Source organism: Lepisma saccharinum, chromosome 10, assembly GCF_977018435.1.
Source record: "Lepisma saccharinum chromosome 10, izLepSacc3.1, whole genome shotgun sequence".
NCBI classification, from domain to species: domain Eukaryota; kingdom Metazoa; phylum Arthropoda; class Insecta; order Zygentoma; family Lepismatidae; genus Lepisma; species Lepisma saccharinum.
The window spans coordinates 29935193-29946799 of NC_139238.1; the positions used below are offsets into that span (position 1 = coordinate 29935193).

Genomic DNA, 11607 nt, shown 5'->3' on the forward strand with positions numbered 1-11607 from the left:
ATAATGCGAAAAATACTCCTTATATTGTCGTATAGTGAAGCGTAGTCGATATACCATCGATCCCAGATTTCAGTAGTCCACTTGTACAATCAATTGTGCTGTTTAGTCACACATGTGCAGAAACTGCCCGGCCACCAAGATCTTTAGATTTGACACTGTGAGACAGCACATCGTTGAGCTAATAACTCCTCAAATGCTGGTCACTTGGCGTGAGCTTGAGTATAGTTTGGATATCTGTCGAGCTACAAATGGTGCCCACATTGAGGTGTACCAGTGTACATACAAACTTTGTGAGCTACTTTGTACAAAACTGGGACAAGAAAGTTAATAAACTTTACAGATGCTAAAATATGTGTGTATTTTTGTATACCTCTAGCCTGGACTATATATTACAAATTCAATGAGAATAATATTGTGTTTACGAGGTTTGTAAGCTGCTAATCCTGTCTTTGGAATTCCTTTTTTTGCTCAATGTACAGTAGTCATTACATCATTTGGTACGTACACAGGCAGTGTAATGTAAAATATTGAATTGTTAAGCTTGCATGCATTAATATTTTTTACTTCTGCTTTTAGTGTGCTTTTGTATTTGCATTGTCACTATGCAGTGACTCATTGTGTAAAATAAGTATGGGTCATTTCCATTTCATGCCAAGAAATTTGCTTCTCCCTCCCCACCCATCACTTGCTTGAATTTCAACATGGCACTTGAAAGCATTTCTACTCATCGGAGGTGGTAATTTTGATTTTCACCACTAACGGGTCTGCTGCTCCTCACCCTTCATTTGCAGGGAACACCCTCTGTTACCATTGCACTTGCTTGTATTTTTTGATAGAACAAATATCAAACAAAAGAAGTCTTCATTAATAGTGAAAGGATTGATAAAGTAGCAATGGCTCTGGTGAAAACTAAGTTAGAGAGCTCAGTTTTTTAATGACAAAATATTTACTATCATGATAATGCAGAACTTACGTTAATAGGCAGTGGTGAATTATCTATAGCATTAATTTCACCTTTAAACAGGATAATTACGATCACCAAATTCAGCAGATGTTTAGAGGAGGTATGTAGTTGTAGTAAATAATGAACAAAATCCATCATGGGAACTTTTTAGTAATGCATTCAAAATTTTGAACAACAGCACCTGCATGTTGCCTGATAGTGTGTGCCATTCATGTGGAAAAAATTACTCACGTGTTTGTTGGGCATATTCATCGAATATTCAGAGGAGGTATTCAGTCAGAAAATTATAAATATTGAACAAAATCCACAATGGAAACTTTTTAATAATGTACATAAAATTTTGAACATTTTCAAAGTTTACATTTACACTGGTATAATATGAAATATTGAAAAGTGTAGCCATGTTTCCGAAGAAAAGAAAAAGTAAAATTGCTAAAATGGAAGGGGGTGTATTTTCTTTGAGAGAAAGAAAAAGCTGCCTTGGACCCAAGGGGACAAATTCTACAAATTTGGCCATAAACAAAGGGGTGTAATGGCAGATGGAATGACCCATAACCATTAGTCATTTCATCATGAGTTTTTGCATGTGGTACTCCACTCTACTACAAATGCATGTGAACAAACATTAGGGTGATTAACATTCTGCTGTGAGAACGGAGCTCTGGCTGTGACTTGTGCATTTTGCGAACCACATCACAGACAGAGTTCTAGTTCTCCTCGCAGCCCTTGTCTTCCTCTGAGGTAAGTATGGAATACCAGTTTAACATGCTTTCCGTTGCGGCAGGTTTTTAATACTGTGTTTATGGCTTGGCAGCTAACTTCCTTTGTTTCTGCTTTGGAATGGCCCTTCCGGCTTCGCTGAATGATGTGGTTGCTGCAGTGAATGAGCCGTGTAGCACCATGTGATTCAGCGTAGTCTGAGGTTCTGCTTACGCACCAGATAGGCTTGCTGTTGAGAGGAGTGCATTCTTTCTTTCCTGCTGCATTTGGTATTTCCTTGTCTTAAAATTATGGTATTTTAATGTGGGGTCTTTGGAATTTCAGGAGGAGATTGTAAGTATATGCTCTTTTTATCAATTTTTCATTTGAAATCGTTATAATTTCATAATATGGTTTTGTTACTGCACACACGTTTTTCATAGTTATGTTATTTTATTCATGGATCGTGAATGTTATAAGTACAGGGGTTCATCAATATTCCTAAAAATTGTATACAATGTTATAATGTAGGATGTTGTTTTTAAAGTATTTTATTTTGTATGCTAAACACCTAGACAGCTTCGATTATCCCCTCAGTGAGAATTATGAACGCAGGCATGGGTAACTATATGGATAGGGAACCCACATGGTGGAAAGACTAAAGAGGTGGATGCAAGCCGATCCTGAAAACTCGCCCTTTCGGCGCATGGCGTCGTCATTGTTGCCGGATAGGACTAAAGGGTGTCCGCTCCCTCTACAGTGAATCGTTCTTCGTGAAACAAATTTCAACTACAGATTCAATATAACTTCAAAACAGGCGGAGTAACCATATAATGGTGTACCGAGCGGAGGGTGTTAATGGGGTTGCAGCCCCCCAAATGCACGAGCCAAGAAATTGAGAAAGAATTAAGGGAATAGTTAAGAATGTGGGTATCTTGCAAATATCAAATACAATGTGAAAAAGTGTCGTTTAGTAATAAATCTCTTTCCAGCCTTACTGGTCAGCATGAGCCTAGTGCATAGCTTTCTTCTGTGTTTTCTATTAGTCTTACACACACAGGAACGAACCTTCGCGTCCAATCATGTTGAGTGTCAGACTTAGCGAAGGCTTCGACATCCAGTCCAGACTTGGGCACTCCTTTCAGTGTTTTCTCTCATGGATTTCATGTATCATAATTAATTCTCGTCATCATGATAGTCTTACCTGTATTTCTTCTTCTTTGTTTTTGGAAAATGCAAATTCAAGTTTAAATCCTAATTAATTCTTTCATATTAGTGTAATAAATCCCATTACAGTTGTTATCTGATTTTCTTATGGCTAGAAAACAAACAGAAAGAGGAAGAGAGAGAGGATGGGGAAATCCATTCGTACTTGATAATTTTACAAGCATTTCCTACAGGTAAAATAGTCTCCAGCTTCAGCTTCCCCCAAAATATTCGGTACGCTATTGCAACCACATGAGTAGAATCGAAGGAGAAAGTATTAGAAATTACAATGGAAAAGCAATATGTAAATGGAAAATTAAGCATTTATATTTCTGAGCAATTTGTTATTTTTACATTTGCTGCTTCTTCGAACAAGTGAAGTGCAGGAATTTTATGAAAAATTGAGAAGCTTTTACAAATCTTTAACAGTACAAAACAACATTAGAGTCCTTTAACATTATTTACATAGTAAGAAAATATATACGGTATCATAAAAGTTTTTTTCAATTCATAAATTTGTACCTACTGACCTCCGTGGCGGAGTGATTAGCACAGCGTGCTATGGCACCAAAGGGCACGGGTTCGAATTCCGGCCTGGGCATGGGTGTTCTTTGAGAGTTATCCTTCATCAACTTCATCCAATTATCACTCATCCATGTCGTCGCGATTATCCAAAAGTAACATAAGGAACGCTAAATAACAACAATAAAGAATCACATTCGTATCAAAACAGAAATCTAAAGGCGGCTGGAGCGTGGTCCTGATTCCATCACCTCCAAAATGGCAGAGATCGAGATTGTGCGAGTCTCTACTCCCCACATCCTCTAAAATGTGTGTTCACCTAGAACCTAGAAATAAATTTGAGGCACAAAAGAGCATATAACACAGACTGCATTAATAACCCTATATATACACACATGTATAGCTAATACTTATACATACATATACATAAATATACACACACACATAAGACTGCATATATACATATATGTACACGAGTCGCTTCGGTGACTGAGGGCGTCAGGTTCTTGACTTGCGATATTGCCACGGAAGTTACCGGGTTTGAATCCTGAACTGGGCAAGAGTATTTGTGTTTGTCCTGTGATCAAATTTCATATGATGAAGTCTTATCGCCGCAATTAGCCCAAGTAGGCAGAAAAGCAACGTAAAATGTGATACGTGAAAGCACATGTATATGCCGCGTGAGGCACCTAAAAGTACCACCTGAAATAGCGAAGAAACCAGAAACAGTAGCAATGTGAGGTTTGCGGGAAACAATAATATCAAATGGGGCTCGTAAATCGGAGGTATGGGGTGGGTCGAAAAATATCGTCAAATGGGCCATCTGGAGCAAAGTCATATTTTTTTAAATGGAACGATATACAATAACATGCATAATATAAAAGAGCACACGCAGGGAAACACAACGCCGTTGGTCTCATGCATCTACTGCACATAGGAACGAAGATATGGCCATGTGAAAATATGTAAACAAACTAACAAGTGGCCCACTTGACCATCAGTACCACGACATGTAAGACTTCTCAGGTGCCTGACAGAACTGCCTTTACGCAGAGCAAGTTTTGATAGCAGGTCCACGAGATCGTGTTAGTTCATAGCAAGCAGTCGTAGTGGTAAGAGTGAAGATTATGGTGTTCACAAACAGAAAAAGCTGATTTATGGGGAATGCCGAAAGAATGCCTCAGAAGCCTACCGTGTGTACGCAGAGAGATATCCGGACAGACGACAGCCATCTCGACGTCTGTTTTGTAAGTTATTTATTAAATTAAGAGACACCGGAAGTGTAACACCACGAGCACGTGTGCGGAAGAAGCCAACTACAGGTGAGGCAGGTGCAACAAATGTTATCGCCGCTGTTGCTGTGAATCCGCACGTTAGCTCCCGTGAAATTGCCAGGGATGCTGGGATGAGTCAGCGAAGTGTATTGTGCATTCTGCACACACACACACACACACAAGTTTCACCCATATCATATCTCCCTCCATCAGGAACTTCACGGGAATGATTTTGTGGACTGTGTTCGGGTTTGCACATGGATGTTACGACACGACACACCCGATTTGTCACGTATCCTCTTCACTGACGAGGCAACTTTTACCAATCATGGAACTGTCAACCTAAGGAACATGCACTATTGGTCGGTGACAAATCCACATGGGCTTCGTCAAGTGGAACGCCAGCGCCCATGGAGTGTGAACGTGTGGTGTGGTATAATGAGTGAACATCTCATTGGCCCTTTTTTTTATATAAGGGACACTGAATGCTGACCGATACATACAGTTTTTACAACATGAACTGCCTGTACTATTGGAGGACATACCACTTCAGACAAGGAGGGAAATGTGGTACCAACATGACGGGTGCCCAGCTCACAGTGCAAGATGCAGTACAGCATGTGTGGAAAATACATTTCCAAATCGTTGGATTGGACGTGGAGGGCCTGTCGAATGGCCGGCTCGTTTCCCAGATTTGACACCGTTAGACTTTTCCTGTGGGGAAAGCTGAAGGACATTGTCTACCGGGATGTGCCAACAACTCCAGAGGATATGCAACACCACATTACTGCAGCCTGTAGGGACATTCCCTAGGAGTTGCTACATTCTGTGCAAGGATCTTTGCGTGGGTGCCTCGTTGCCTGTATCGCAGATGACGGCCACCACTTTGAACACACACTTTGACATTTTTTCGCTTCTTACGCAGTGGTTCTTCGACATACTGTCATGGTCATTTTCATTATGCTGTAACACTGTCAAATACATGGTGCTGACGATATCTACTGTATTTTTTCTTCCTTTAACACGTTCTGCCTTCATCTTGTCCAATGGCTTCCGACATCTCATACTTGTACATGCCGTGGTACTGACGGTCAAGTGGGCCACTTGTTAGTTTGTTCACATATTTTCTCATGGCCATATCTTCGTTCCTATGTGCAGTAGATGCATGAGACCAACGGCGTTGTGTTTCTCTGCGTGTGCTCTTTTATATTATGCATGTTATTGTATATCGTTCCATTTAAAAAAAATACGACTTTGCTCCAGATGCCCCATTTGTCGATATTTTTCGACCCACCCCATACCTCCGATTTACGAGCCCCATTTGATATTATTGTTTCCCGCAAACCTCACATCGCTACTGTTTCTGGTTTCTTCGCTATTTCAGGTGGTACTTTTAGGTGCCTCACGCGGTATATAAGACTTCATCATATGAAATTTGATCACGGGACGAACACAAATACTCTTGCCAAGTTCTATATATATACAGGGTGTCGCAAAACTCTTTCAACAAGGCTTGGGTGCTGGTAGATATCATAAAAACAAGTAAATTTTCCCTATAAAGTTTACCTCGAAAGCGCTTCGTTTCTGTGCTATAAGCGCTTAAAGTCTATGCTGTACATATGTAACCCAACACAGCAAACGCTTGCTCTGACATAACTACCATGGGTGCGTGGCAGGGTTGCCACTAGCGTTCCTCGTTAAGAGAGACGACTTGAAAACAACAACTTGGGAGTCTTGCCTGAGCAAAATCCAAAACATTAATGATACTTGCGATGTTGTAAGAGGCATTGACAGTATTTATAAACTGACAAGACAAAATGGGCAGACTAAAATTCAAGATTACTCATTCTAAAATATCTCCATAATTGATTGATTGATTTGGTTTATTTTAATTTGCTTTTCTGCCACCTTTGGCTAATCACGAAGATGAGGATGATGATATGATAAAATAACAAATGACACTAATGTCTCGGCAAGGATTTAAACCCAAGACACCTGATGCCGTAGTGAGCTGTGCTAACCACATCACCACGAGTGTTTTGTGTGTCATGCAATATCAACAATTGCAAGGGACACATGAGATAGGGGAAATCCAATGTCATCCACAATACAAAGAAACCTTCGGGGTTGGTCTCAGCACCTGCGTAAGAAAAACAGAGCAGAGCGTTATGAGGCGAAGGTCACAAATAGCCAACATACAATACTTATTTTAGAAAACAGTGGCAACCTTTAAATTTTAGAGACAACTGATATGCATGTAAGAAAAAAATGTGTGTTTTAAAAGTGGCTTTCAAGAAAATTCCAACTATTATTTGCAATACTAGGAACATGAGAATTAAAAACTCTCATTCTCTCTCCCCATCTCACTTTCTTTCCACTCAAACTGGTTCATCTTGGATGCTCTATTAAAGAAGTTGTAAGTTAATATTTCATTGAAAGGAATTACATTGAGTTCGGTGCATGCTGCCTGTACAACTTTGTTCCGCACTTCACGATATAGTTTGATATTGGTACATACATCAAGAGAAATCCTTGTGATAAAATCGAACGTGATAAAAAAAAATCAAAAGGAAACCATTGAGTACACGTCATAAATTGTACATATCTACCATTCATTGTATCAACTTTTAGTTCACCCTGGAAACAACGTTTTGTAGCAAACAAGCGAGATTCTGACATCTAGAATTTCAGCGATAATTCTTGTGAATTTCTATTCTTCTAATTGTACGTCATTTTTCTGCAATTTCAGGCAAATAGTAAATACTATCCAATGACACCTTTGTCCAGGTTGGAACTCGTGCCCGAAACATTCTGTAGCGAGATCATGTGTAGATCACTAAACGTACTCAGTCACCAAAGTGGCTCAAGAATATTCATCTGCCGGAGATTTTTGTTTCTTTTCAGTATAGAGGTTTGCCTGCTTTTTGCAATGAACTCAATTCGCAATAGCGCTAGTTCACAATTTTCTAATAAATAAATTGTAATAACATTACAGTCTGCGTATTTGAAACGAGCCAGCAAAGACATCATGTTTATATACACGAAATACTCCGTGGTGATGTGGTTAGCACAGCTCGCTACAGCATCAGGTGTCTCGGGTTTAAATCCTGGCCTAGATATTGGTGTCATTTGTTATTTCATCATATCATCCTCATCTTTGCGATTAGCCAAAGGTGTCAGAAAAGCAAATTAAAATCAACCAAATCAGTCAATCAATTATGGAGATATTTTAGAATGAGTAATCTTGAATTTCAGTCTGCCCATTTTGTCTTGGTCAGTTTATAAATACTGTCAATGCTTCTTACAACATCGCAAGTACCATTAATGTTTTGGATTTTGCTCAGGCAAAATTCCAAGTTGTTGTTTTCAAGTCTTCCTCTCTTAAAGAGGAACGCCAGTGGCAACCATGCCACGTGCCCCAGGTAGTTATGTGAGAGCTAGCGTTTGCTGTGACTTACAGGATAGATTTTAAGCGCTTTCGAGGTAAACTTTATAGGGAAAATTTACTTGGTTTTTTATGATATCTATGCAGGTACCCATAGCTGTGCCCTCTTATGCCAACCTGTTCATGGGCAGGCTGGAACAGGAATTTCTTGATTCCCAGCAACTGGCTCAGATTCATAGATGACATTTTTCTCCTCTGGACACATGGTGAACCCTCCCTCACTACATTCCTTAACCAACTGAACGACTTCACTACCCTCAAATTCACCTGGTTCCACTCCAAAGACCAAGTGACCTTCCTAGATGTGGACATCCACATTGCGGGAGACCACTTGGAAACTTCCATACACATCAAATCGACCAACCACCTCCAGTATCTCCACTACTCCAGCTCACACCCCTACCACACCAAAAAAGCCATCTGCCATCCCATTTTCCCTTGCCCTCAGAGGCCAGCGCCTCAACTCATCCCCCTCATCCCGCTAAAACTACAACCTACGCCTGCACCAAGCCCTAACCAACCGTGGCTACCCCTCCACCCTCATAACAAATAAATCATTAGAGCCAACTCCCACAACCGCACCAAACAACCCAAAACCAACCCTCCAACTCTGATCTCTCAATACCACCCCCACATTACGAAAATCAGACATACCCTCCACTCCCTCCTCCCCATCCTGCATAGTGATCCTGACACCAGGGACATCTTTCGGGATAAACCTAGGGTCGTCATCCATCGCCCCCCAACCTCCAAAACATCTTGGTCCGAAACACTCCCACCCCTTCCACACCACTCCCCCCCAGCTCACAGGTGCAACAAACCCAGATGCAAGACCTGCCCCATACTCATCACCTCCCCCACCCTCCTGATCCCCACAGCGGCAGGTGAGTTCACCCTTCACCCTTAGGGCACCTGCCACTCATCCAACCTAATTTACACCCTCATCTGCCAAATCTGCGGCAACTTCTACGTAGGTGAAACCTCCACTCCCTTGAATCTCAGGATCAATAATCACCGTTCCTCTACCCAAAATTCCGATTTCACAGTTGCCATCCACACCAACAGCCATAACACCACCTTCAATAACTGCTTCCGTGTTGCCATCATCCTTATTTTACCCCCCCCCCCCCACTCTGACACATCTTTCCACAGGCGATCGGAAAGGGCCTATATAACAGGCATGCATGCCACTATACCCCCCCAGACTCAACCTAGCCAACCAGTAACCCTTTCCTCACCTCCCCAAAACTACCCACCCACCTTACAGTAAACACTGGTTAAAGTACTTTTCGTCATCTATCAACTGTTTCTGGCAACACTGATCGTAGAGATGCTACGGTCAGTATTCTGTGCCTCTTCTAGTAACGCCGATCTTTTTCCTTCTAACTTGAAAATGCGACTCAGATCGCGAAATATAGAATAATTTCTCTTCGTGTGGTAAGTGTTTACTGTCTCCTTCATCATTAGTGTGTATATATATATATAAAAAGAGAGAGATACTACCATTTCGGAGGTTTATTTTGTCCTTCCGCCTTAAAGCCAAACCCCATTTGTGACAAAATTCTTGATATTCGTTCTAGTCATCTTTTAGTAATGATTGCTACAGTCGCAATGCACTTAGACTTCTCACTAGAAGTGAAACGAAGACAACAAAAAAGGAAAGAAACACTCAGTTCAATGGTCTACAGAAGAAAAAAAAACCGGAAACGCCACTTGTCACCCTGTGAAAAGCACCCAGTCTCCTGGCTGTGACCACTGTGTTGACATCAGAGCTCTGACGTATGGCTGAGAGCCATGCACGTGCATCCACTTGTTTGTCATTCCACCATGGGGAACCCATACATTTACTGAACATATGTGCAATACATACACACATATATATATACATATATATATCCAAGGTTGCTGCGTGTCTGGAAAACTGAATTTTGCAGATCATCTGGAATTTACGTGCAAATTTAGAGTCTGCAAGAGAAAAAGTTGCAAGATGAAGAAGCAGTTCACTTCCACTTCTGGATTTGGTTCTTGTGTTTACACTCAAAAAAGATTCAGTTTAGAAACCTGTTTCTTTCGTTCTTATGATTCGCAGTCTTGTGCAAAATTATGGTTTTGAATTTCTGTAATAAATTTTCACTTTTATAATACTAGATATTAGAAAGAATATCAAAGTAAAACTTGCAGTCCAGATATCTGATTTATAACTAAATTACATTGACAATATGATCATAATTATCGGAAAGGTTGGTGAAGTTAAGGTTATAGTCTATTACTTTATAGATCTTAGTCTTGTTGGCATTTCCTATAGAATTGCTATATGCAACAAGAAAATCTGCAGATGCTGTGTACTTGTAAATGTAAAAAGCAGCATTTTCTATGACATTATAAATCTGCCAGAAAATGAAAAATTGTGTATGCTTTATGAACTTTTTCTGTTTTTATATTGTGGAGATCTGTTATGGTGAAATGATGTACCTTTGTTGCCTGAAGGCTAGATGCACATGATTGTAGCACCCAATACATTTGATGCCGATTGTTATTTTACATGTTACTCTTCGAATTTTCACATGTTCTTGTGTGTGTGTGTGTAGAATGAAACTTGCTAAAAAAAAAAAGTTGTGAAAGTTAATGTTCATAATAATTAACAGATTATATGTTTAATTAGGTTCAAAACAAGAAATCATGATAAATATGTCCGAAAAAATTTCATATTGATCAACATTCATAAAAAATTATGTTGGTAATGATTGGGAAACACATTGATGTATTATTACGTGACTGATAAGCTCCATGGGTACAAATCATACATTGGCGTATGCTACTTTTTATTTCCTCACAGTGTTTATCCCAAGAAACTACTTAAGATTAATATCTGATAAAGAATGTTTGAAGCATGAAGAATTTGTGCAAAAATACTATACATTGCTTTTTTATTTTCAGAATCCGAAGGCATGATGGACTTCTCAGATCTCTCTGTGCAATCTCTGGGGTCAGAACCATTCCTCCCATTGGAGCCTCCTTTGTCAGAGGCTGACTACAGCTTTAGCTTGGATCATGAGGAAGGACTTGCTGACTTGTTCGATATTCCTTTCAGTCCATTGGTGATGTGAGTGATGAGACAATAGGATTTGTGTGTGAAGTCCTTGCCCAGTGTCTGTTTGATGAGTACAGTATGATTGTAGCCATTGGTGCCTCAAATTAATGGACTTCATGAGGGAAACATATATATATATATATATATATATATATTATATATGAGGACATACTTAAGGTGCAAGATTGGTTTAATGCCATATTTTGCAATGGAGTGCTTTTCCCCCCTTGATTGAATTTTTATACTATAGTTATCCCCCCCACTTGGCATTAAGTTCTGTGTAATGTGTATATTTTTGTATGCACGCATGTCTCTTGCATTTCATTTTTAATTATTTTTTTTGTCTGTAGTGCCATTTGATACAGAGTACTGCCGTTTAAACTATTTAAGATACAACACTTTTAAA

General features: G+C 39.8%; 1 protein-coding gene across 1 annotated transcript in view; it reads left to right on the forward strand.

Annotated features, from left to right (window-relative positions):
* Window positions 1-11350, forward strand: part of LOC145993846 (transcription factor E2F6-like) — a 38360-nt gene extending 27010 nt beyond the window's left edge. The window contains exon 8 of the mRNA XM_083129700.1: window positions 11048-11350. Within this exon, the coding sequence (XP_082985826.1) occupies window positions 11048-11217 (170 nt within the window). The 3' untranslated portion in view covers window positions 11218-11350. The remainder of the gene's footprint in view (window positions 1-11047) is intronic.
* The last annotated feature ends 257 nt before the right edge of the window (window positions 11351-11607 follow it).